The 27043-nt window shown below is 39.8% G+C and overlaps 1 protein-coding gene across 2 annotated transcripts in view; it reads right to left on the bottom strand.

Annotated features, from left to right (window-relative positions):
* The window catches only part of RNF121 (ring finger protein 121), an 89925-nt gene extending 62925 nt beyond the window's left edge, over nucleotides 1–27000 (bottom strand). Inside the window, exon 1 of one of the 2 annotated variants that reach the window (XM_072610295.1) lies at nucleotides 26916–27000. In XM_072610295.1, the coding sequence (XP_072466396.1) occupies nucleotides 26916–26975 (60 nt within the window). In that variant the 5' untranslated portion in view covers nucleotides 26976–27000. The remainder of the gene's footprint in view (nucleotides 1–26915) is intronic. The other variant, XM_072610294.1, reaches the window with a different exon arrangement.
* Nucleotides 27001–27043: the final 43 nt, after the last annotated feature.

The following is a 27043-nucleotide window of genomic DNA, read 5'->3' as shown; positions in this document are numbered from 1 at the left end:
TTATCAGTCACTTTGGTCCTTAACTGTATAACGAGACAATTATTTAACTCTCAGAGGGATACCATGATGAAGTTGAATAAGCACTGAGTCAGAAGTGATGGAGTTCAAATCTTGCCCCTGCCACTTACTAGACATATGCATCTGGTCAAATCCCTCATCCTTTCTGGGCTTCAGTTTTCTTAACTGTAAATGACAGGGCTGAATTATAAGATCCTGGTCAGCTCTAAATCTATGATCCTATAAATACTTGTACCAATTTACATCACCACCACTCATTTTGGTTCTTAATTACTGATATTCTTATGTTATCCCCTCCACTAAGGCCCACTCCCAGTGCCTCTACCACAACACAGAGGTGAAGGCTGAGTGGAACAAAAGTTCTGGCAAATACTACCAAGCAAGAAAGGATTCCAAAGTGACTTTGGAAATGGTTTGTATGCCTGTTATGCAAACACTAGACTAGCTAAATTAGAAAAGGCTTGCCACCAGGAGACTAGTAACTAGATGCTGTTTTTTTTTTAACCCTAGAAACTCCTGAAGTCCTTTGACTAAGACCTAGAGTAAGTAGGTATCCAATCTGGTGGAAGGAGGACCCACATCAGTGAAATCACAAATTCTTGAAGTGCTGAAGAATACTTGAATATGGAGTCAAGCTACCTGGGTTCAAGTTCTGACTATCCTAATGCAATGTTAATAATGATCATATGTATATATATCACACACATATATACAATTTTTACAATTAACAAAGCAGTTTATATGAATTACCTCCTCCTTTCCTTTGGTTCTTTTAATATTTCACCATCAGAATACTCTGCCTGTCTCCCTGCTCCTGTGACATGACTATTCATCTTTTTCCATAATCCCAAAAATATTTATCATAAAATACATAAGATTCAGGTCTGGAAAGAACATTAGAGGTCATCTAGTTTAATCTTTTCATTTTATAGATGAGGAAGTTGAGGTCCAGAGAATTTATACAACTTTCCCAAATCCACGGTGATAAAATGTGTCAGAGCAAAAACTGGAATTCAAATCCCATGTTGGGCTGTGTTTCCTATTATCTTTCCTGCCACTTTTTTGCTTGTAAGTGACCATAAGAAATATGTGAGTAACATTACCAATACCATTACTAGCTCCCTGTCTTTTCCATAATGCTTTAAATTAACAAAACTTTTCCCCTACAAACACTGTGAAGCAGGTTGTGCCTCACAAAAGACTGAGTCTAAGAGACTAGAATGCAATTTCAGGTATAAGGAATAGTATGTGTAAAACCACAAAAATGAAAAAAGGAAAGCTGTATATGAGAAACGTAAAGAACAGGTTTGCTAGAATGTAGAATATGTGAAAGGGAATAATGTGTCATAAATCTGGAAATGTAGGGTGGAGACTGACTGTGAAGGGCTTTTAAAAGTAAACAAAAACCACCACAAGCTTGTTACTGTATTTCCTTGAACTCTTCATACTCAAAGGATTTCCACTCATTGAATGATGAAAGAGGCTCGCTTTTACTTACTCACCTGCTTGAGTTGTCACTTAGCAGGCTCATTCCCTCTTCTATAACAATCACATTCTTCCCTTCTTTAAAGATCATGGTCAAATTCCCCTGGTCCAAGGTCAATGAAGAAAGCACTCACTGGTTCTGGAGTCAGAACCTGGACTCAAATATTGCCTCTGACACTACCTATACAACCTTGGGTAGGTCACTTAAGCTCCCAGGCCTCAGCTTCTTCCTCGAAAATTCAAGAGTTGGACTAGACAACTCCAGTGCAGCTTAGGACCTAGACAATTACTGTGATACTCCCTTGCATAAATCCATTCAATTCAGATGATTCTTGTGCTCTACACTCCAGTATGCAGTGATGTAACATTAATAATAACAACATATCTACACATTTTAGGGGCAAAGATTCCCTGACAACAATTCTATAAGATAAGTAGTTTAAGTATTACCACTTCCATTTTTTTCTCTAGATTAATGATTTACTAGTGCCGTCTTCCCCTACTGCTTCATATTTAATTACCTTGTATTTATTTGTATTAATCTTTTAATATTTATTTTGTGCACACTTAGATGCGCTTGCTATCTCTTCTGACAGAATGTAAGCTTCTTTAGGATAGAGACTGTCTCATTCTTTGTACTTGCATTGCTAATATCTAGTCACACAGTAGGCATTAACTGACTGATCCAAGTAGTCCAAGCACATCTACAGCTATTCTCTGTTACAAACTGAGAGCAAAGAGCAAGGATTTCCCAATCTTTTTGGGTCCCCTTACCCTTAGGCTTTCAATAAATCTTCTACTAAACCCTACTGAATATAAAAGGACATAAATTCCAGAGTTTTCCATACCTATATATGAAAGAAACAAAATGCTCTTACTGCCTGCTATTTTGTGACAAAAAGACAGAAGGATACAGGACATCTGTATGACTTTACTCCATGGGGTCATGGTCCCTGAGACAATACTGGATTAGATGATAATGCTCATAACTTTATGGTTCCATAGCTGCCGTTCCAAACTTCCTCTCATCAAGCCTTCCATGTCACCCTCAACTCTCAACTAATCAGCTGAGTTCACCTCTACACCAAAAAAAAAAAAAAAATTCTCCCAGAGCCCCTCCTTTCTTCTTCCTCCTTACCTCATATCATTTCAACATATTCCTCCACTTTCTCTTTCTTTTAGTGAAGGAAATCTCAGATGAAGAGATGGCCCTTCTTGCCAGGTAAACCTCTCTACATGTGTCCTTGATCCTTTCACCTCCTGACTTCTCCAACAAATTGTGCTCATTAAATCCTCACTTTCTGACCTTCACAGTGTCTCCCTATCTACTGGTTCCTTCTCTGCTGCCTACAAGCATCCCACATTCTCAAAACAAAACAAAACAAAAAAACCACCCTCACTTGATTCATCCATGCCACTAGCTATTGTCCAATTATCTCCTCTCCCTTTCTCAGTTAAACTGGAGAAAACCATCTACAATCAGTGAGTGTCTCTACTTCCTTTCTTCTCACTGTCTTTAAAATTCTTCTGCAATCTGGCTTCTGATTTCATTCACCTAAAATTATCCTTTTCAAAGTTACCAATGATGTAAACGTCAAAACCAATGATCTTTTCTCAATCCTATTGTCCTTGATTTCTCTGCATCATTTCAAACCATTATCACCTGTTCTCATTTCCTCAGTCAGTCAATAAACATTTATTAAGCACACACTATGTGCTTAATTCTAAGTGCTGGGGATATGAAGAAAGACCCTGCTCTCCTGCTCTCAATACATATATATGTATATATGTATGTATTGTGTATGTATGTATGTATACACACATATATAAATACACAAATTATTAAGAGGGATAAGGTAAGGCTTTTAGTAGAAGGTGGAATTTTAGTTGAGAATTGAGGTAAGCCAGGGAAACCAGAAAGTGGAGATGAAAAGGGAGAGATTTCCAGGCATGGGGAACAGTGAAAATGCACAAAGCTGGGAGATGAAAGTGCCTGGTTCAAGGAACAGCAAGGAACAGCTCATGTTACTGGATTTGAATAGGTAAGGGGTAGAGAGAAGAGGGAGGTGTGTCTATAAGAAGACACAAGGGGTGGGGGAGGGAGGTTATAAAGGGCTTAGAAAGACAAATAGAGGATTTTATATTTTATCCTAGAGGCAATAAGAAGCCACTAGAGTTTACTGAAAAGAGGGATGACATGGTTAGACTTTCACTTTAGGAACACCATTTTGACAGCTGAGTGGAAAATGGATTGTAATGGGGAAAGACCTGAGGCAGGAGACAAACCAGAAGGCTAATGTATAGTCCAGGTGTGATGTAGGCAGATGGTAGTGGCAATGTCAGGGAACAGAAAAGGACATAAAGAGAGAAATTACAAAGGTAAAATTCACAAACTTTGGTAACAGATTGGACATGGGGAAGAGCGTGGAGTGGATGATCCCAATCAGATTAAAAACCTGGGTGACTAAGAGGATAGTTAGTACTCTCAACAGTAATAGGGAAGTTAGGAAGAGGGGAAGCTTTAGGGTAAACAGTCATGAGCTCAGCTTGGGATATGTTGAGGTTAAGATGCTATGAGACATCAAGTTCTAGATAGGCAGTTGGAGATGGAGTTGAGATCAGCAGAGACATTAGAGCTGGCTAAGAAGTTTTGAGAATCATCAGCACAAAGATCATAGTTGATTCCATGGGAACTGATTAGACTGCCAAGTGAAACAGTATAGACAGAAAAGAGAAAAGGGACCAGGACAGGGACTTGTGGGGCACCCTTGGTTAGCGGTTGTGACTTGGATGAAGATCCTGCAAAGGATATTGAGAAGGAGTCGTCAAATAGGGTATAAGAAAAGCAAGAGGAAAGTAGTATGACAAAAACTTAGAGAGAGGAAAGTATCAAGGAGAGGGTGACTGACTGTCAAAGGCTACAGAGAAGTCAAGAAAGATAAAGATTGAGAAAAGGCTCTCAGATTTGGCAATCGAGATTGTTAGCAACTTTGGAGAGAATAGTTTCTGGTGAATGAGGTCAGAAACCACACTGCAGAGAGTTATGAAAATTAGAGGAAAGAAAGTGGAAGCACCTATTGTTGATGGCCTCAAGGAGATTAACCTTAAAAGGGAGGAGAGATATGGAATAACAGCTAGCAGGGATCAAGAAAGGTTTTGTGGTTTTTGTCAGGATGTGGAAGACACAGGCATGTCTGTAGGCAGTAGGAAAGCAACTAGTAGATGGACAGAATGAAGATAAACAGGGAATGAAAGAGGATGAAATCTGCTAGAGAAGACACAATGGAATGGGATCACTTGTGTATGTAAGGGGGTTTGCCCTGGTAAGGAGAAGGATTACCTCACTATGTGAGATAGGGGTGAAGGAGAAGATAATGGCAGAATGCATTAAGGTCATATAACATTAGAAAAGGGGGAAAGTAGAAAGTTCTTAGTGAATGGCCTCAATTTTTTTTCCATAAAAATATGAGACAAGGTTCTCAGCTGAGAGTGTAGGGGCAGGGTTTGAGAAGAGATGAAAAGGTCTGGAAAAGTCACTGTGGTAAGTGGGATAATGAATTAATTAGGGAGGTGTAAAAGGATTCCCTTGAAGGAGTGATGTCTAGTTAAAGTTATGTAACATAAATTTGTTACATAATTTGTGGTGGATCCAGACACCTTTCAAAGTTATCATGACTCTGCTCTCTTTTGTGTCTTCTGTCTGTCCAACTGCTCTTTCTTAGTCTCCTCTGCTGGTTCTTCATACATTACACCTTCTAACCATGGATGTTCCCCAAGACTCTGTCCTGGGCCTTTCTCTTTCTCTCTATACCATCTCACTTGGTGATCTCATCAGCTCCCATGGATTCAATTATCATCACTACATAGAGAATTCTCAGCGCTATACATCCAGTCCTAGTCTCTCTCCTCTAATTTTCTCTTAAAATTTCTCAAACTGAATGTCTCAAAATCAACATATTCAAAACAAGTTATCTCTCTTCCCTTCAAGCTCTCCCAGCTTCTTAACTTTCCATCCTTCCAGCCACATAGGTTCACAATGTCAGTGTCAAACATGACTCTTCACTTCAACTTACCCATATATCCAATCAGTTCCCCAATCTTATATTTTCTTAGGTGGTACAGTGGATAGAGTGCCAGGCCTAGAGTCAGGAAGACTCATCTTCCTAAGTTCAAATCTGGCCTCAGACACTTACTAGCTGTGTGAATCTGGGCAAGTTACTTAACCTTATTTCTTCAGTTTCCTCATCTGTAAAAGTAAGCTGGAGAAGGACATGGCAAATTACTCTATTATCTTTGCCAAGAAAACCCTAAACGGGGTCACAAGAGTTGGACACGTCTGAAACAACCAAACAACAAAATTGTTTCTGCCTTTATAACATCTTCACTTAAGTTCCCTTCTCTCCATTCATCAAGCCACAACTCCAGTTCAGGCTCTTATGACCTCTTTCATGGACAACTGCAATAATAGCTCCCTGGCTTTCTAGCCGAATCCTTGGATAAGTCATCTTTCTTAACTTTTATTTCCATATCTTTAAATTAGGGATGATAAAATGGAATGATGATAATAATCGTGTCCTTCCAGTAAAGTCTTCCTCTCATGCCTTAGAGTGTAACAGTAACCCTGGTTCCTCAAAGGCTATACTAATGAAACAGGAGCCCTGGCAAGATCACCAAGCTGAAAAGGTGCACTGCATATCCAAGAAGAGAATATCCACCAATGAGCACCAGTCTAGTTAAGTACAGAATAGGCTCAACACCACAAGTGTAGCCACCAAATGATGCATTCTTCTTTTGGCTACAGCAATTTCTTCAGATGGAGGAGTTACAATCTATGATGGAGAAGGAAGCAACTATACTTCAAAATCACAGGTTCTTGAAATAATACTGGTACTACCTACCTCAGAGGGTAACTGAGGAAATGCTTTAGAAAAATTAAATTGCTATATATAAATTTAACTGTTAGCTATGGGCTGGTCAGAACCTCTCAGCTTTAATTTCATACTCTATAAAATGGAAACAATGAAGGAGAATGGGATGATGGAAAAGTACTCCTATTTACAGAACATTAAGGTTCACAAAACTATCATACAAAGTACGATAGGCAAACATGATCACCATTTTACAGATGAAAAACATGAGACTCAGAGAGTAGTTTAAGTGATTGTTCCTTTGTTACACAGACCCAGAAAATCTAGCGGAAGGGGTGTGGAGGAAATTAGAAGAATGTTTCTTAAATGTCTTACTTTGTAACTCATATTACCTCAAGCTAGAGTTCAGGTCCTCATACCTCTAGCCTGAATTTGGCCTCCAAATTTTGTTCCATGTTCCCCTCCTCCTTCCCCTTCTCTCTAATACTTTTTACACAATAATGCTATTCATCTTAAAAACTCTGCCTGGCATAAGTTTCTCCTGTGTTCAAAACTTTTCAATGGCTCTCCACCAACCAGAGAAGTATGAACTTCTCCGTCTAAATTCCTAATTCTGGTTTTCAAGGGCCTCCTATAATCTGGGACTAATCAATTTCTCAATACAACTCAACAAATATTTATTAAGTAGCAACTTTGCACAGAAAACTGACAAGTGCTAGGAGAGATACAAAATTCACATTAGACAAAGTCCCTGCTCTCATGGAACTGGTGTGTGGTATAACCTAAGACATTACAGAGCATTATAACAAACTACATTAAATGATAAAGGCATTAGACCTCATGACTAGAAAATGGATTTGGGTAGATACACTTTATTTGAAAGAAATAGGACAAGTTAAAAGGGGGTAGGGGTAAGGAAGGGTGCAGCATCATATATTAAGAAGAATCCTGTGAAGAAATCTAGGAACAAGGAAGAAAAAGCACAGTGAACAAAATTGGGGTGAAAATCAACGGAGAAAGAAGCAAGTGATTTTGTCATCAAGAATACAGACTACCTAAAGAAAAAGGGAAGACAGAAGAAAAGATCAAAAGTCTGGCAAAGAGGGCACAATACAGTAATGATGGGGGATTTCAATTAACTAGATATAAATGAAGGAGTGAATAAAAAAATACTTTTTATGGCTTAGTCTATGCTAAGTACTATGTAAAGTATAGGAGAAAAAATAAAAAAGCAAAAAGCTCTAAGGGAGATTATATTCCAATACTAAGAGATATATAAAGGAATAGAGGCTAGAGAAAGAAATTTTGGTTTCTGAAAATTATAATTTAATCCTGTAAAAGGTGAAAGAATCAACAATAGGAAATTCTATTCTGAACTTTATTCTTAGGAAGGATCAGATTTCAGGGGTAACAATGATGGTAACTGGGGCAGCCATGTGGCATAAAGATAGCTCTGGAGTCAGGAGGATCTGAGTTCAAATCCTCACTTCACACATTTGACACTAGCTGTGTGACCCTGAGCAAGTCACCTAACACTGACTGCCTCACCAAAAAAAGAAAAAAAGAAAATGATGGTAATTTTTGAGGGAAAGTGACCACTCCTGGAGTTTGTATAAGACAGGAAAGTCAAAAAGAGTCGGACTTGAACCCCAAATTTTGGGAAAGCAGATTTCTGAGGGCTCAAAAGTAAGCTACATAGGATCGGTGGACTAAAATTCAGTAAGGAAAGCCAGTTCAGAAGGAATGATATGCTTTCTAGAATGAAATTCTGAAGACACAAAGGAAAATAATGGCAATAAGCACTATCTCAACAGGTCATTATGGTTAAAAAAAAAAAAAAGATACATATAGAAATGGAAGCAAGGGAAGGGAACAGGATAAATATACAAGATCCAGTTCTTTAAGTGTTAGGAATACTAAAACTCAGATTGAGCTAGAGCTGGAGAAGGAAACCAGAATCAATTAAGTTATTGTGAGAGACAGCAAAGAGTTAAGTTTCCACAGAGCTACGAGTTGATGAAGTCACTGAATAGAATAAGTCAGATAATAAGAAAGCTAGCAGACTGCAGGTGGACTCAACCAATCAGGAGACAGAAAGTGGCTTTCAGAAAATCACAAAGTTTTTGATAAAGGGGACCAGGTCTGAAACCAGCCTAAACCAGTAGAGGAAAATGACCTAGAATAACTGGGAGATGGCTCTTCTAATGAACCTCAGGCATATAAGAAGACACACCCTGCATAAAATTATCCCTCCATTTTCTGATCATGGGTTACTATGCTGAAGCATGTTTGGGAGGGGCAAACACACCAAGGATGGCTAAGTAATGGCATGTCAAAAGATTGTGACCCAAACGAGAATGGATCAATCTGTCATCTGATGGGAGGATCTGTCCTGAACTAACATTATAAGAATGTTCTCACTTCTGTATCCAGCACTTCCTCCTCCTCAAGAGGGGTGGAGCCTGTTTTTGGCCAAGACATTCAATTCCTCTAAACTCTGCTTTAATTAAATTTTCCTTGATAACTTTCAGTGTCAAACAGGTCTTTAACATTATATTTAGGGAGTGGGTTGTGGGATGATAGGAACAGTAATGCACTGCTGGTAGAGCTGTGAACTGCTGGAACCCATTTTGAGCTTATACTAGTAAGGATAAAATCCTTTATATACCAAAACATTTACAGCAGCACTATTCGTGACAGCAAAGAATTGAAAACCAAGTAGATGTCCATCTATTGGAGAATGGCTAAAGAAATTGTGGCATATCAATAAAATGGAATATTACTGTGCCATTAAAAAATTATGTATGTGATGAATACAAAAAAGCATAGAAAGATCCATATGAATTAATGTAGGGAAAGTAGAGAAAACAATATACACAATATACAGCATAAAATAACGTAAATGAAAAGAACCACCACACATACACACACACACACACACACACACACACACGCATCAAAAATGAATATAACAAAATTATAAAGATCAAGCATGACTTGAAAGGAGAGATGTGAGAGGACAACTCCAATTCACCTCTTCCTAAAGGTGAGAGTTCCATAAGTGTTACACAACGCACATGTTTTCAGACTTTTTTCACTGTATTATTTGACTGTGCTGATTTTTTTTCCTCTTTTTTGGGAGGGAGGGGTTAAAAATACTATTTGTTATATGGGATGGCTCTCTGGGAAGGAGAGGGAAACTAGGGAAAACTATGATAACCTGAAAAACAAAAGGCATCAAATAAAAACCTATAAAAATTGTAGTACTAAATTGTTTTTATTTTTTCAAAATTAAAAAATAAAATTATAGGAATAAAAAGATTACAAAAAAGATCAAATTGTTACTTAGGGTGAATCTGATGATAGCTGAAAACAGAGAAGGAAGAGATGCTTAGTTTTTATTTTGCTTCTTTTTTCTCTGCTAAAGAGAATGATCTTTGGAATGCAAAAAATAGAACAAAAAAAGCTAACAAGTATTGATTCCAAAGATAAGTAATAAAAGAATATCTTTATTTATTTATGCCCTGGATGAATTTAAATCACCTGGTCAAGATGAATAACACTGTAGGCTAGTGAAAGAACTGGTAGAAATGTGATTACTGAGCCTCTGCCAATAATATGTGAAAGAGCATGAAAAACATAGGAGTACTACAGGCCTGAAGGACAAATGGTGACCTAGTTTTAAAAAATGTATTAGAAAGTCTGTAAACTATAGGCTAGTGAGATTTACTTTAATTCTTGGGAAACTTTTAAAATGTATAATTAAAGAGATGGTAAATGAACATCTAACCAAGGAATCAGTGATAAAGCTCATGAAGTACAGCTTCATTAAGGTCACATCATGGTAATCCATACTTATTTCCCTTTGAAACAAAGTTACTAAATTAGTGGATTGGAGGAATTTCATAGATATAGTTTACTTACATTTTAGCAAAGCAATTAAAGTATCTTGTACTATTCTTATGGGAAAATATGAAAACTGAGGACTAAATGGTAATACAATTAGATCAGAACTGGTGCAAGGGCCTGACTTAATGAGTCAGTGTCTCCAGTGAAGTGATCCAGGGCTCTGTGGTTGTTGCAGAACTATTTAAAATTTTTGTGAATAACTTAGATAAAAGTCACAGACACAGAGTAACCAAATTTGCAGATGACTCAAAGCTGGAAGGGATAGTTAACACATTGGATGACAAATTCAGGATACAAAAGGATCTTGACAGACTAGAGAATTGGAATAAATCTAGAAAAGAAATGAAAAGGCTCCCTACTGAAGGTGTTTCTTGAGTTAAGGTTTTTATTTGATGCCTTTTGTTTTTCATGTTATAGTTTTCCCTAGTTCTCCCTCCCAGTGAGCCATCCCATATAACATATGTTGAATGTGAGATGCCTATGAGACACATAATTTTAAATGTCCAATGGAAAACTGGTTTTTGAGGGTCTAGAACTCAGGACAGACCCTGGGGCTGGATACACCTGAATCTGAAAATAAATCTGAAATATAAATTTCTGAAAATAAATGAACTCATGGAAGTTGATTACAAAGTATATAGAGAAAAGAAAAAACAGTCCAAAGCAGGGGGAGAAGGGAAGAGAATGAGTATGACATAAATGAAGATCCAGCCAAGGAAACTGAGGAGAGTCATAAAGGTAGGAGAACTAAAAGGGTACCATGTCATAAATACCTAGAGGGGAGCAAGCATTCAAAAGAAGCTGGTCAATAGTGTCAAATGCTTCAGAAGTCAAGAAGGATGAGAATTTTTTTAAAAAGCCATTATATTTTACAATTAAGAGCTGATTGGTATCTTTGGATAAAGTAGTTTCAGTTAAGTGATTAGATCTAAAGCTAGACTACACAGGGTTTAGAAGATAGTGAGAGAATAAGTTATTGATTTATTGAGTATCTTTTTTTCACAGAGTTTAAGATGGAGAGGAGAGATACAGAAAGACAGTCAATAAAGAAGAAATTAGCAAGAAATGACGGAAGACAGAAATCGAGGATGACAACTCATAATACATTTCCAAAATTCGCACTATACAAGGTTTATTGGCATCTTGTGGAGACTGGGAAGGAAGGGAACAAGCATTTATTAAGTGCCTGCTATATGCTAGGCATTGTACTAAGTTCTTTCTAACTATCTCATTATCTAAGAATTAACTGCAAAAGGAGTTAGGAGAAATAGCTATGGGAAAATTAAAGGCTACAGTCTTTAATGAAAAACAGTGCAGAATGGAAGATGAAAAAGAAAATGAGAAAAAAATGAGAAAAAACTAAAGAGCAGGAAGTAACACCATTTCAAGAAAAGCAGGCTGTCAATTAATGGGCACATTCCCAAAGCTGCTATTCACCTTCCTGTTTAATTTGCCTTGTTCTAGCCCAGCACACACCACCATCACAGCCCATGCTCTGGGGCAGAGGAGAGTTCCATGGCTTGGAATGGAAGAGTAATCAGTTCTATAATGAAGAGAAACTGGGATAACAGAGGACTTGAAGGCTGGACTTCAGCAGATTCATGAAGAGTACACCACATTTCCTTCCTAAAAGCAGTCTGGAGAATAAAGAGCTGGCTTGATGTCTTTATAACCAATATCCCTGAAATAGAAATCATTCTTAGTTTCCCTTCTTGCCATTCAATGAGAAAACAATTATATCAGAACTTCCATTAACACTTTCCTCTTCTCTAGACTGAATGTCTTTCAGAGAGAAAAGCAAGGAGAAAATCTGTTAGGCTGGCCTCTAAAGTACTGCAGGAAAGACTTTCCCTGGGAGAGTTATAGTTACCAGGGCAGTTGAAGGTCTGATGTCACTGTAACCAAAGGCTACTAACCAGGATGCTAAATGCCACAATGGGCTGCACCTATTTCTCTGGCACAAATGCCAAGGAAAGCTTCAGTGGCTTGTGTAGAGGGGTGAGAATTAAAGAGTTCAAAAGGTCCAAGTTCAACACCTGACAGCCAATATGCTCAGCAAAGGAAGCTTTAGTATTTTCCTCAAAGGGACTGAAAGCAATTCACGAAGCATATGAATGCCCACTACATGCTTGGTACTGGTTCAAGGCTCTAGGTCAGAGTATAGTGAGGGAAGACCTTATGGAAGCGTAATGTGAACAACAGTAACGACAACAAAGTCCTGCAGCCATCCCTCAAGCATGCAACACACTTCTCCAACGTCTCTGCATACTGAAATCTGGCCAGGGAAGCCAACTCTGGTTTCCTGTTACCCTCTGATGATAGTGACCCCTCCAGGCTCTGGATCAATGGGTTCCTTCCCGAGGACCCCTTCTGGAAGACTGGGCAACCTAAGAGTGAGGTGAGCTTAGAAGGAACACTATGACAGTGTCCTGGTCTGAAGTCAAGATAGCTTCTCTCCAGTGTTCTTTGGCTTCTTGCTAGTGAAAGCAGAGCAAGGCCCACACACTGGTCCTCAAAATTGCTTTCTTTGATCCTCCCTCTCACTGCATCTGCCCCCTTTTCCTTTCTTAACCTCTTACCCAGATTTCTTGCTGCAAGCCTCCCCCAGCCTTTTAGTGGTGTTGACTCTTAATTCCCCATGACACCTTCTCAGAAACGGATCTATAAGGTACACCATTTGAGAGTCTCAGCCACTCAGGCTATGTTGTCTCTCAAGATCAAATCTATGGTGGGGGGAAGATGCTGCTTGGAGGCCCTGCTATGGTCTCTATAGCAACATGACACCCTCTTATTATCCAGCTTGGTATGTACTTTCTTGGGCATTAAAGCCTTGGGACCAGAGCCCTGTCACCTCCTCCCAAACTCCTCAGCAAAAAGTCACCAATGGCAACACATTCTTAGGCCAATTTATTGAGACTACCATTATTCCTTCACCATGGGCATAAGGATTCATATTTTTCTAATTAGATGGGCCATTCCTTGACTACTTCTTAAAGAGGCCTATTCACTGAATAGGCATTACTACCTAATAACGCGATGGCCTATGGTCACATGGTTAGTCAGCAGAGGAGCTAGAACTCAAACCCGGATCTTTCTAAGTGAACACCTGAAAAGGCCTTAGCCTAAAAGGGCCAGCCAGGGTCTCCCATTGCATCCTGGGCCATCTCTAGTCATCCTGACAAACATCTGAATCTGGTCACTGAATCCAGATGGCTCAGGAGGAGAAAGCGAGGCTGATGACCTTGCACAGCTCTCCCTCACTCAAATCAAAGTCAAGTGCAAGTCATGTCTTCATTTTGCTGATGTCATGGTCCTCTTCAAAAATAAAGGACAAACACAAGTGACCCCTCCCTTTCCATATTTTCATACAGTAATTTCTTCAGATTAATCCTTCATCCCTATTACATCCCAAATGATGTTTATTTGTGAATGTGTCCCTAGTAAACTGCAAACTTCTTGAAGGCAGAAACTATTATTATCTATCCTGAGCCAAGAACAGTCTCACACATGCAAAATGCTTTAGTATCTGTCAAATTGAACCAAATTTATGTAGAGCTTTTTTTCAAAGGAGAAAGAAGAAAAATTATTTAAGAACAAAGAACTGGTCAAAAATTGAATTTAATCAAGAGTGCTAGAGAGAGCCAGGTATGAATAAATTCATGTGTCTATCAGCCTGCATTTATCTGACTGCTGTAATAAAACTGTGATGAACTGTGAGTTCATAGGCCAGCACAGACTTCAGTTATCACAACCTGAGGCAGATTGAGCCTGGTCTCCTAAGAGACTTCATTCTCTAGGGATATCTGTGCTTTCAAGGCTGAGCTCCTTTTGCTTTCTATCCATTCACTGCTCTGGGCACCAATCCAGGGCACTATGGACTAGGGGGAGAGAAAGATACACAATTTGAGACTCAGTGCTTAAAGACAATGTGAGATTAAGGACAGACTACAAGTGATTTATAATAAATGTTAGGTCTTGGCCCTGCCTAAAAATCTGAACAGTAGGTAAATACATATTAACATTTGCAATTTAGTCAACTATGTTTGCTCACTGAGCAGAACCCATGAGACCCAGGCATTACCTTGTTAACTATTACACAGCAAGAGGATATCAGGGATGGGGAGGGAAGAGTATCAGTTTCTTACTATATTTTTAATATTAATAACAATAATGATGATTCATGTTCATGGTTCATAAAGCCTTTTCTTACAATCATGTAGAACTAGCCAGACAGGAATTTTTAACTCTACTTTTCAGATGGTCATGGCCTATGGTCACATGGTTAGTCAGCAGATGAGCTAGAACTCAAACCCAGATCCTCAAGTTTCAAATTCAGTGCTTTTCCCATTACCACAAACTGCCTGTGGGTCTTCTGAAGGATTTTCTCCCAGTTAGGCCTCACTTCTCTCAACACAATACAAGCAGCACTTACCCTAAACTTTAAAATGTATGTTTATCTTATCAATCCAACTACATGATAATCATTTCCTGGAGGGTACCCAACATGCCTTTTATTTTTCCTCTTGTTCTCTTTCAGTTGGGGCATAGGCCTAAGCATTTTAATGGTACACCATAAATTCTTGCAAATGATTGCATAAAAGTACATTCTTTGCATACAAGGGCTAGGCAATTTTGCACAACCAAGAATATGAGCTAAGTGTGACTTTTACACTTCAAATAAAATTTTACTTAAAAGAATATACATTTAACCATTTATTTACAAGTATTTATTGACAGGCGGATGGGGGCAAAGAAAAGAAATAAAAGGAAAGTTTTCATTGTTCTCCAGAGACCAATTACCATCTGGTTGGGTTGAAAAGATAGATATGCATACTTGAGTTCTAGACATGGCTCCACCTACCAGGTACTTCCACTGCATTTATCAGTTCAAAAGTCATTTTGTCACTTTCTCTTCCAGAGGTTGTCAGTTTCCTCCAGCGTAAAATGAAAGGCTGAACTTGATCTCTGTAAAGCCCCTTATACATTTGTGACACTAAGATAAAAGGCAATGTGTCATAGCTGTGAGATCCTGGGAAAACTGACTAATTCTTCAGTGTCCCAGGCAACTCTCTAAAACTATGAATCGCAAAGCAAGTGGCAATCTGCATTGCTGGAAAAGTTTCTTCAGCAGGTATTCTCTTTATCAATGAAGTAACAGATCTGGACCAGAAAAAATAAAATCAGCAGCAGAGCTGGGACTGGAATCTGGGTTTAATCCCTGAATCATTCCACTAACTTATGAGGAATACTGTAGTTAAGTAGTAATAATACTCTGGCAAAATGGCTAAGGTGCAACTCAATTCAACAACAGTTTATTAAATGCCTATGTGCAGAGCTCTGTGCTCAGTGCAGAGAGATAGGTGTAGATAAGCTCCCCAAGTATGCATTCTATACTCTGAATGACAGGTACAAAGATAAATGCAATACACAATAATAAAATTGCATTAGACAGATGCCAATAAGAATTTATATAAGGAACAAAGAGAAGACAAGTTTGACTGGATCAAAGAGGGGTGGTGTTGTTCAATAACAATATCCACCAGAGCTGTAAAGATAGATTGGGGCCAGATTGTATATGGTTTAAAAGCTAAAGAGAGGAGTTTACATAAGATCTTAGAAGTTACAAGAAGCTTCCCTGTCAAATCAACAAGCATTTATGAATCACTTGCTATGTATCAGGCACTAGGTGCTAAAAGGATACAAAGAAATGTCCTCAAGGAGCTTACTTTTTAAGGGGGAGGCAACATGCAAACAACTATGTACAAGCTAGATATTTACTAAGCAAGATAAGTTGAAGGTAATTACACAGGGAAGGGAGACTGGGAAAAAGGCTTCTGGCAGAAGGTAGGATTTTAGTTGTTACTTTAAGGAGGTTAGGGAAGGTAAGGAGGTGGAGCTGAGGAGGGAGAGAGTTCCAGACATGGTGGACTGCCTGGGAAAATGCCTAGAACTGGGAGATAGTTTTCAAGGACCAGTAAGGACCAGTAAGTTTTACTGGGGGGCTGGAGTAGGGAAGGGGACAGTGAGGCAGGAAGATATAGTAAGATGTAAGAAGATGTGGATGAGATGTAAGAAGACTGAAAGTTAAGAAAGTGCCAGATAATGGAGGGCTTTAAAAGACAAACAAGATTTTATATTTGATCCCGGAGGTGATAGGGAGCTACTGTAGTTTATTGGATTGGGAAGTGACATAGCTAGACTTGTGTTTTAAGATCAATTTGCTGACTGAGAAGAGAGGAAAACAGAGACAAGGAGACAAACTAGTAGACTTTTGCAATAATCCAGGCATGAGGTAATGTGGGTCTACACCAGGGAGTGACAGTGTCAGGAAAAAGGAGAAAAGAAAAAAGGGAAAAAGCATTTCTTAAACACCTATGTGCCACTATGCTTTACAAATATTATCTAATTTAAACCTCCTAGTATCCCTGGGAGGTGGGTGCTATTATTATTGCTATTTTACAGATGAGGAAACTGAGGCAGACAGGTTAAGTGATTTGCCCAGAATTTGAACTTCATTACTTCATTACTACAGGCCAAGAACTCTGCTTGAAAGAAAGAAGGCCACTTGTACAGGCCAGCTTCTATGTTTGGAGTGCACACTTTCCTGAACTCTGTCTCATATTCAGATGAACTTATTAACTCCAACCCCCCAGCCCCCATGCAAAGTCACTGGGAGTGGAGACTGTTTCACTCTTTGTGTCCCCAGCTCTGTGTCAGTAAGTTCAGCCCAGACCGGGGGACTGCCTCTAAGTCCCTGTACTAGACTGTAAGGATATTAGACAAAGATCTTCAAAATCCTTCCTCACAGAAGGAAGTCATACACTTTTTATACACAAAATACAAGATAATTTTAAGAAAGGAAGAGCACTAACAAACAGGGGAATGAGAAAAGGTTTCACAATGGAGGTGGGACGTGTTTTGGCATTTGAAGTTTAGTTTTTAGACTTCCCTGACCCCCTAGAATCCTTATGGGACATCAAGGGGGCACAATGGGTGGAGTTTTAGGCCTGGTATCAGGAATACCTGAGTTCAAATACAGCCTCAGATACTGACCAGGTGTGTGACTCTGGGCAAGTCATTTCACCTCTATTTGCCTCAGTTTCCTCAACTGTAAAATCAGGATAATAACACCATCTTCCTCCCAGGGTTGTTGTGGGGATCAAATGAGATAATAATTGTACAAAGCTTAGGTTCCTAGCATATAGTAAGTGCTATATTAATGTTAGCTATTATTATCATTTTCTTTCTAGGCTCAACTCACTGACTCCTCCCAGAGAAGGTTTTCCCAGGTCCCTTCAGTTGTAGTACCAGCCACCTTGCCTCCATATTTAGCAAAATTTAAGGTTCTACAGGGGAGGCACTCTTTGTCTTTGTAACCTCAGAACCTAGCACAGCACCTTGCATACAAGAGGTCCTTAATAAATTAATAAATAAAATAAATAAAGAATTGAATTTAGTCTAAACATTAAGGCAGATTTTCCTTTGGCACAGAGTTAGTAGCACTCATTTAATTCCCCAGTTGGGAATTGGCTCTTCCCCATAATGAGAAAAAGCTTTCTGGCCACAGAGGGCTATTTCCAGTGGAGTACACATGCTACCATGTGTCTTCACACCTGCCAGAATAATGGGTGTTTTTCCAGGAGATTGAGTTTCCTCAGTCAAACCCAGCTCATTTTCCTCAAAGTTCAAGACATATACCTTTTTCTTAATCTCTTCCTTCTCTTCCAGTAGTACACCCTCCCCCATCCCCAACCAGACACCAATTGGCTCTAGGACCCTATGCAAGTCACTCTCCCTCTCAATATTTCCATTTCCTCTCTATACAATGAGTACTGGACTAAATAATCTCTAAGGTCCTATCTGGGGCTGTAATTCTGCTTTTACTCTAACTAAACTAATCTTACCATCTCCACTCCTTCCAGTGGACTGTCTCAAAGTTGTAGAATGCTCTAGCCTAGAAGTCAGAAAATAAGTTTTGGTCCTGACTTTCACTGATTCACAATGTGACCTTAGACAAAACCATCCCTTTTTCTTGGGTCTCAGTTCTTCTTAGAAAGTTGATTAGAAATTCAAAATCCAAACCTTAGAAAAGTTGGATTATTTGTCTTCTTAGGTTTCCTCCATCTCTAAGGGTCTAGAATTCTGGGTATCTAAGAAGAGTCAGCAGGGGTGGAGAACTTGCAGCCTCAAGGCCACATGTGGCCCTCTAGGTCCTCAAGTGTGGCCCTTTGACTGAATCCAAACTTTACAGAACAAATCCCCTTAAAAAAAGGATCTGTTCAGTAAAACTTGGACTCAGTCAAAAGGCTGCACCCAAGGACCTAGAAGGCCACATTCCCTACCCTTAGCCCCAGTGCACATAAGAGAGGCTCTGACAGACACTGTAACTACTCCCTTCTGCTGTCTCCTTTTCCAGCTGAGAATCAGGTTCATTCTTGCTGTGGATCCTTTTCTTTCCTTTGCTTCCACCCAAGATAAGACTGTTCTTACCTCCACTGGGTCTACTCAATCTTATCTATTCTTCAAGGTGCAGCTCAAGTTTTTCATCCTCCAGGAAGTCTCACAGATTCCTTAGAGCTCTTATAGCCTTGCTCTCTCAGCACCTCTTTTGGACATTTATAGTATCTGAACAACTTTAGGCCAAGGATTATAGGCCTTACTTTCTCATCTTTAAACTGGGAAGTATATCTCCCCATTCTCCTACATAGGAATGTTATAAGAGACCTGAAGCAGTGAGAGATGAATTCTGTCACAGGGAAGGAAAAGAGAACAAATTAAAGCTGATGATGAAAGGGCTTTATAGCTTCCAAAGTGATTTCACATATATTACCTATTTTGATTTCCAAAACGCTCCTATGAGATAAGGAGAGCAAAAATTATAATTTCCATTTTACAGGTAAGAAAACTCAGATTCAGATCAAGTGACCTACACATTATATCACAAAACTGACAAAAAACAGATTTCAAACTTGGATATTCTGACTCAAAATTGAGATTCTTTCTTGTCAAGTCAGCGAATATATATTAAATACCTAGTATGTACTGGGCATTGAGAGAAGTATTTTTCACAAGAGCACACAAGGCATCCTCACAGAGAGCAAAGAAGGCAACGATGAACACAGTGGCCACTGGGCCACTGATCAGTATGGAATCTGTATTTAATGGTATAATCTCGGACATGTTCAAGTTTCCAAGAACCTTTCAAAGGGTACTGCCTCATAGGCATAAATGTTAAACTGCCTTTTCTCAGTCAACAATTTCTACCAATGGCACTAGACAGGACAGAGTAGATGAGCACAGAAGAGCAAATCCATTTTATTTTGTAATGATAAGAGCTTTCAACAGTTTCCAGGAATGTGCTGTGAGACCAAAGTGTACTTTAAAAAAAGGAACGAAAAATTTTTCCTTATGATCCCATAATCCTATGAATTTACATGGTGACAGTGAAACTGTATACAATTATTAAAAATAAAACTAACATTTTCTCTATGCTTTGATGTAATCCAGAAGGTACTCATTTAATAAAAGCATTTGGTTTAGAGTTGCAACACCTGGATGGGTTGAAGTTCTGGTTGTGCTACTTATTAACTATGTGATTGCTGGATAGGTTCTCCCACATTTTATACCTTACCTTCCACATCTGTCAAATGGGAATAACAATACTCAGAACCTCAAAGGCCTGTGCTTTATCTGGAAAGTGCTACAGAAACAGCATTTTTTTATGTAGCATAAAAATGCAAAATGCTTTCCAAACCTTGATCAATTTTTTCAGTTCACTGGGAGGTAAAAAGGAAATCTGTACTACCCCTGACAACCAGAGGGAGGGTGGTTCTAGCAGTGATATTCCACAGCTAGCTGCACTTGAATAACTATGACACAAATCATGATGGTTCATTACATTGTCTCTTGTTCTCAAAAGGCACAATACTTGGAATCACTATTCACCATGTCCCAAAACCTTTTACTCTTTCCTTTCTCTCAGTATTCACATCCAATTACCAAGTCCTGCTGACCAACTTAGTAGATGGTCTTTGACTGGTGCTGTGGCTCTGATCAATGTTTGTCTTTGTATTACATGCCTAGCAGTTAGTCTGGCACAAAGTATGTACTTAAACTGCTAGAACTTAGCACAATGTTAATGTATTTTCATTCATTCAGTCAGTAACCCAGGCATCACTATAACACGTTAAGTTTTAAAGCAAGTGTTGATGGGCATTTTGGTAGGCAGGCAACAAGCTGAATACCACAGGCCCAGTCAAAAAACCCAAACCCAAACCATGCAGAACTTTCTGGTCCAGTACTGTTATTTGGACATAAACAACAAACAGTACATGCTGGGTTTTCCTGACATCTTTTCTCTCTAGGTTCTCCCACCTACATGAATATTTCTCAGCATTCTTTATAGGATCATCATTCAAACCCTGCTTCCTTTTCAAGGTGTATTCCAGGGCATCTTCTGTTCTCTTTCTTGATGACCTTCTCAGCTCTCATGAGTGAGTGCAAACTCAATTCAATATGTTTAACAAGCTTCACATACACCTCAGACATCTTGCCACTTGCTCTGTGAGGGTGCACATCCTAACCTTCTCCCTGTCCTTTCTATCCCCTGCTCTAGGAAAAGTAATCAAATCAATGCTACCATGCGGCTTCTGGAAAAGGCATGACAATTAATGGCCCTATAACTCCACAAACCATCTCTGTGACTCCCCTGTGTTAAGATCAAAGCTCCTTTCCCTGGCTACCACTTCCCTATGTATGTGTCTCATGCAATTAGAACATAAGCTCCTTGAGGGCAGGAGTCTCACGTCTATATTTGTATCCCTTGCATCACTGGATTCCAAATGACTCTGGAGGGAAGAGTGGGGCAAATGACTCTGCATAGCTCTGCCCCACCAAATCCAATACATTTGTAAGTCAAGACACCCCTGTTAATCCTGTTGGATTGGTCCTCTTCAAGAATGAAGGACGAACAACAATAATGCTTGACACAAAGGAGCTTAGAAATGTTTTGTTATCCATTCATCTTTATGCAGATAACTCTAAAGACAATCTTTCTCCGGAGTTCCAGTTTTGAATCACCAGTTGTTTATTTGATATTTTCCTTTGGATTCCTGTAGGCACCTTCAACTTTGCACATCCAAAACAGAACTCCTCCTTTTTCTTCCCAAACTTCCTAACTTTCTTCTATTAGGGGCACCATTACTCTTCCAGTAAGCCAAGCTCACAACATCAGAGTCATCCTGAACTCCATGTTCTCTCCAGCATCTAAGCAGCTGCCAAATTTGCTACTTCTACAACACCTCTCAAATCTATCCTCTTCTCTCAAAAACTACCTCTGGTTTAACACTGCTTCTAGAATCAAACACAAACTCCTTCATTTGACATTTGAAGCCCTTCACAATCTGGCTCCAATCCACTTTTTTTAAGCATCTACCCTTTCCAGCATTATACAATACTCCCCTTAACACACTTTACAATCCAGCCAACTGGCCTTCATGCTGCTCCTCAAATAAGATATGTCTTCTCCAGTTTCTATGTCTTTGCTCAGACTGTCCCCTATGCTTGGAATGCTCTCCCTCCTCACCTCATCTTTCCAAATCCCTAGCTCTTTCAATGCTCGGCTCAAGTGCACCTGCTATAAGAGACCAGTTCCAACTACCCCAATTCTTAATACCCTCTCAGACTTCTCAAAATTACTTTGTATATTTTCATAGCTCATGTGCCACCTCCTACAAGAAGCCTTTCCTGACTCCTCCAGTTCTTAGTGCTCTTGTGCCTCCTCAAAATTACTTTGTATATTTTGTTTTTACTTATCTGTTTACATGGTCTTCCCAGGTAAACATGAGAAGCTTCTTGTAAGCAGAGGCTGCTTCAATTTTCCTTTGTATTCCTAGTACCTAGCTCAATATGTTGTACATAGGTAAATAAATAAATGCCTGTTGATGTGACTGTTTTGTTTCCTCTCCTGAATGTCTATGTGAGGTACTAAGTATGGTCCTTGCCTCTCATTATGTGGAACCCAGGACCAATAATCTAACTCCACAAAGGAGCACCAAACCAATTCACCCTTTACTTCAGTTCTTTTTAATAGTTTTATTCCTTTACGTCAAGGATCTCAAAATTCTCTCAGCTGTCAGTAATTCTGATAGATTTGCACGTTTTATGGCTGGGGAAATTCTACAATTTAAACAATTTAAAATTCTATAATTTTAGCAGTTCACCCTGATGTAAACAGCAGCTAAGGAAATAATACCACCATCCTTACAAATTTAAATTCCCCAAGTGGTATCATAATGAAATAGAAAGAACTTGGCTTTGGAGTCAGGAGATATGAGTGCTAGTCCTAACTCTTGCCAAGAACTCCTCATATGACTTTATGAAAATATCTTCCTCAGTTTCACCATCTGCAATATGAGGGCAATACTCCCTAAGGTTCCTCCCAGGTCTGACAGTATATTCTACGGGCCCTTATGGCTCTGACATTCTCTGTTTTAGTCAATCTAATGCTCTATTCTAAAGCTCCTTTCTATACCAACATCCAATGTGAAAAAAATACAAGGAAATGCCTTTGCAAACATTAGCTATTAACATGGTTTAAATCCCTCCCACTTCTAACATTCTGTGTCCTGTATCCTAATAAGGACTTTCTCAGTTTAGATATTCTAGGATTCTAAGATCACAGTATCATCATTATGGACTCTCAATACTCAGTCCTTCCTTCTAACCACTTCACCAATACAATAATTGGGCCTTAGTTGATAAAGCCCCATTTCCCAAGTTTTAGGATTATCCAAAGGGGGAAAATAATACATGCTACTAGTAAGGAACATACATAATAGATGGACTAACAGCTGCCCCTTCAAAGCTTATATTGTGCTAACATCTTAAACCTGTTATCCTCGTAGCAGCCTCTACAATTTCTGTACATGGCAGGAACCATTTTTCCAAAAGAAATGAAAACGCATCAGTCCTACCATTCAGTCAGGTTGTTCATGATCTGAAGAGCTTTTATGCTCATTTTTTTTGTTTTTGGAGAACTGAGACTCCACAGGCGCAAGCCCTCCACTACTACAGTTGGGCAGTTTGATAATAACTAACATTTTAATTGCACATTACTGTATTTTACAAAGGTAATGGGAGAGAATACTAGACCTGGATTTTTGTCTTTGTTCTGCCACTACATGGCCATCAGCAAATCATTTCCCATTTTTGGGCTCTGGAGATATCTTCAATGCCCCTTCCAGCTCCAAAAAGTTCAGAGATTCTAAGAGTTGGAAGGAACTTCAGATCATTTAGTTTGAACCATTCCTAAGCAGGAATCTTCTCCAAAACATTCCCAATGTTGGAGCCATCCAGCCTCTTAAAGACCTTCAGTGATGGGCAACTCACTACCTTATGAGAAAACTCACCACACTTTTTGACAGCTTTATTTGTTAGGAAATTTTCCTTATATTAAACCTAACCCTGTGTCTTGGCAATTTCCTTCCTCTGCTCCTAGATCTACCCTCTGGGTCCAAGATGAACAAATCTAATAACTTTTACAGTTCCGTGGTCCTGGTGCCAGAGGCAAAGAGTACTAAATGCTCTCCTCTTTGGATGAAGGATTCTGAAATTCAGGTAGAGCTACAGGGACGACAAATGCCTGGTCCTTTTTTGGCTATATTCTCACTCTAAAGTTAGTTCTTAAGCCAAGGGTAGGAGTTTCTACCAGTCTAGAGTTTCTACTCAAATAATCATTTATAACAATAATAGCTTATGTTTATGTTTAAGGTTTTCAAAGTGTTTTAAGCATATTTATATACATTATACCTTGATCATTTTCCCCAACATATAAAACCAATGACTAGTCTCAAGGGACTACACAGACGGTTATATGAGAAACTAGGTCCCTAGGTTTTACTCCCACAAGTTACAATGCAACAACACCATTCAGAAACAAGGATAGCTCATAAATTAGAAGAGAAGAAATGTAGTACAAATCCCATACAGCCTATACTTCCTTTCTATTTAGCTATATCTCTGACTACCTTGCAGTCAGTAGGCCGTGAGCCTTAAATTATAAACCCATCTCACCTCACACGTACATAATGCTTTATACTTTTCCCTTCCTCTTCTCAACGCCCTGAAGTTTGACTTCCAACTTCATTGCTCAGCTGAAACTGCTCTCTTCCAAGCTACCAAGGTATCTTTTAATTACTAAATCTAATGGTCTCTTCTCAAGCCTCAGCTTTCTTTACCTTGCTATAGCATCACACACAAACACATTTTCTTCTCAGTTTCTGTGACACCCTTCTTTCTTGGTTTTTCTCCTCAGTCTTCCTTGTTGGATCTTCAATCTTGTTACACCAAATGTGAGTGTACCCCAAAAGCTGTCTTAGGCCCTCTCCTCTTTTTCTATATGTTTTCATTTTCAGTCTCTCTCCTGAGCTCCAATCTTCCAACAAGCACTGCCAACTGCCTAGATCACATTTAGATATGGATGTCCAAATCACAATTCATCTTTCCCCTCAAACTCACTCCTTTTCTGAACTATCCTATAATCGTTAAGGTCAACAACATCCTTCTAAACATCCAGGTTCCCAGCTTTGATGTCATCCTTGACTCATCACTCTCACTCACCCTCATCCTCAGTCAGCTGCAAAATCTTGTTTCTATCTTTTAAATATTCCCCCTCTCCTCTCTTCTATATTCACACAACTACCAACCTATTTCATGCCCTCACCTGAACAAATGGGACAGGCTTCCAATTGGTCTCTCAAGTCTTTCCTCATTCCAAACTATACTTGGGATTTTCCTCATCAGAAGGTCTGATCATGTTACCTGTCCCCATTCTAATCCAAACTCCAGTGGCTTCTTGTTAACTCTAGGACAAAGTATAATTCATTATAAATATAATGGCACCTAAATCTTTTCATAACCTGGTTTCTTCCAACCTTTCTAGGTTCCCAACACATTACTCCTCTCCATGCACTTTATGATCCAAAATACTAGATTACTTACAGTTTAGCATAAAGGAGAATTCTTGCTCCATCTCCTTATCTTTACAACTTTACATTTTTCCTCCATGCTTGGAATTTACTCCTTCCTCTCTTCTGCCTCTTGGAATTTCTAGATTCCTTCAAGATCCAGCTCAACCACCACCTTCCACATGAAACCTTCCAGATCCACAAGCTGCTAATGTGCTTCCTTTTAACGTTACCTATTTATCTTGTATATATCATGTATATATGCACATATGTACATGCTGTCTCCCCTGTTAGAATATAAACTTCTTGAGGACAAGGCCTGTTTCACTTTTGTCTTTGTATCCCCAATGCTTAGCACAGAACCTGGCAAGTCAACAAGCATTTATTAAGTGTCTGTCACATGTCAGTAACTGGCCAAGCGGAGAGAATACAGATAGGCAAAAATAGTCACTTCAAAGGGATGCTTATAATTTAATAGTCATGAATTTATTAATTTTCAAAGTGTTTTCATATGCATCACATAGTTAGTATCTCAGAATCCTAGGATTGGAAGGAACCTCTGAAGGCATCCAGTCCAAGCTGAAAATTCTTTACAGATAGCCAATCAGTCTCTGTTGAACTGCTCCAGTGACAGAAAATCATTGGATAAGAAAACAGGCCAAAAGTGGGGAAGGGACTTGCCCAAGCTCACAGGGAGAGAACTAGCAGGCAGAAAACTACAGGAACCTGGGTCTTCTGATTCCCAGCCCAGAACCAGGGACAGGTAGGACAAAAAGCAGAAATTTCTCAATCTTTATCAATTTCTCAGGCTTGGTCTCTCATTTACCCTCTAGCCCCTACTTGTAACACCCTCAGCTCCCACAGGCTCGGAGGCTCCTTTTCCCTTTTTACGGTCCCAGGCAGAGCCCTTATTAACTGCCTAATCTCCACCATTCTATCACATGCTTCCACAGAGGTTAACAGGTAGATAACTTTCTCTTTGCTTCTCTCCCTCAACCCACCCCGCCCTCCTTTCTTAACCTTTCAAAGCCCTCTCTTCTCTATCCTAGCGACTCCTGCACCATCTTCTCTGTCCAACTATAGGATCATAGGTTTAGAGAATGAAGGGGCCTGACAAGCCTGGTTCTCATTTTATAGAGAAGGAATGAGGGGCCCAACACTGTGAAGTGCTCAGGAAAATGATAATTCTTTGAAGCCAGAACCGGTCTCCTATTTGTATGTGCACACCCAGCGCCTGGCAAACAGCAGGAGCACAACAAGTGCTTGCTAACTGACTGGCTGCCCAAGGTCACACAGGTACTTGTTTGCAAAGTCGGAATTCGAACTCAGGTCCTCTCTCCTCCAAAACCACCAGTGTCCCTTCCACCCTGTTCTGCTGCTTTCCTCTCAGTGACCCTCCTTGGCCCGCCCTCCCCTGACTGCTCCTCTCGGGAGGCCCTCGCCCCCAGCACAGCAACCCCTCCTTAGGACCCACTCCCGTCCTGCAGGGACTCCCTCAGGCCCTACGCCTTCAGAGCTCCTCTGCCGGTCCCTGGGAGCCTTCAAGGGTCCGCCCCTCCGTGACCCCCTCAGGTCCTTGTCCCTCCCCAATGCCTGTCACCTGTCGCCCGGGGACCTTCCCCCTAGGACCGCTCCTCAGGCTCTCTGGGGGTCCCCCCAGGCCTCTCACCTCCTCCAGGTCCCGTTCGCCGGCGGCACCTCCAACCTCCACCTCCACCACCGCCGCCATCTTCCCCACTCTCGCTCTGCGCCTGCGTCCGCCCCCTCAGCCCAGCGCCAGCTGCTTCCGCCGTTCTG

This window comes from Notamacropus eugenii, chromosome 5 (assembly GCF_028372415.1).
Source record: "Notamacropus eugenii isolate mMacEug1 chromosome 5, mMacEug1.pri_v2, whole genome shotgun sequence".
NCBI classification, from domain to species: Eukaryota; Metazoa; Chordata; class Mammalia; order Diprotodontia; family Macropodidae; genus Notamacropus; species Notamacropus eugenii.
This window is presented reverse-complemented; position numbering and strand designations above follow the sequence as displayed.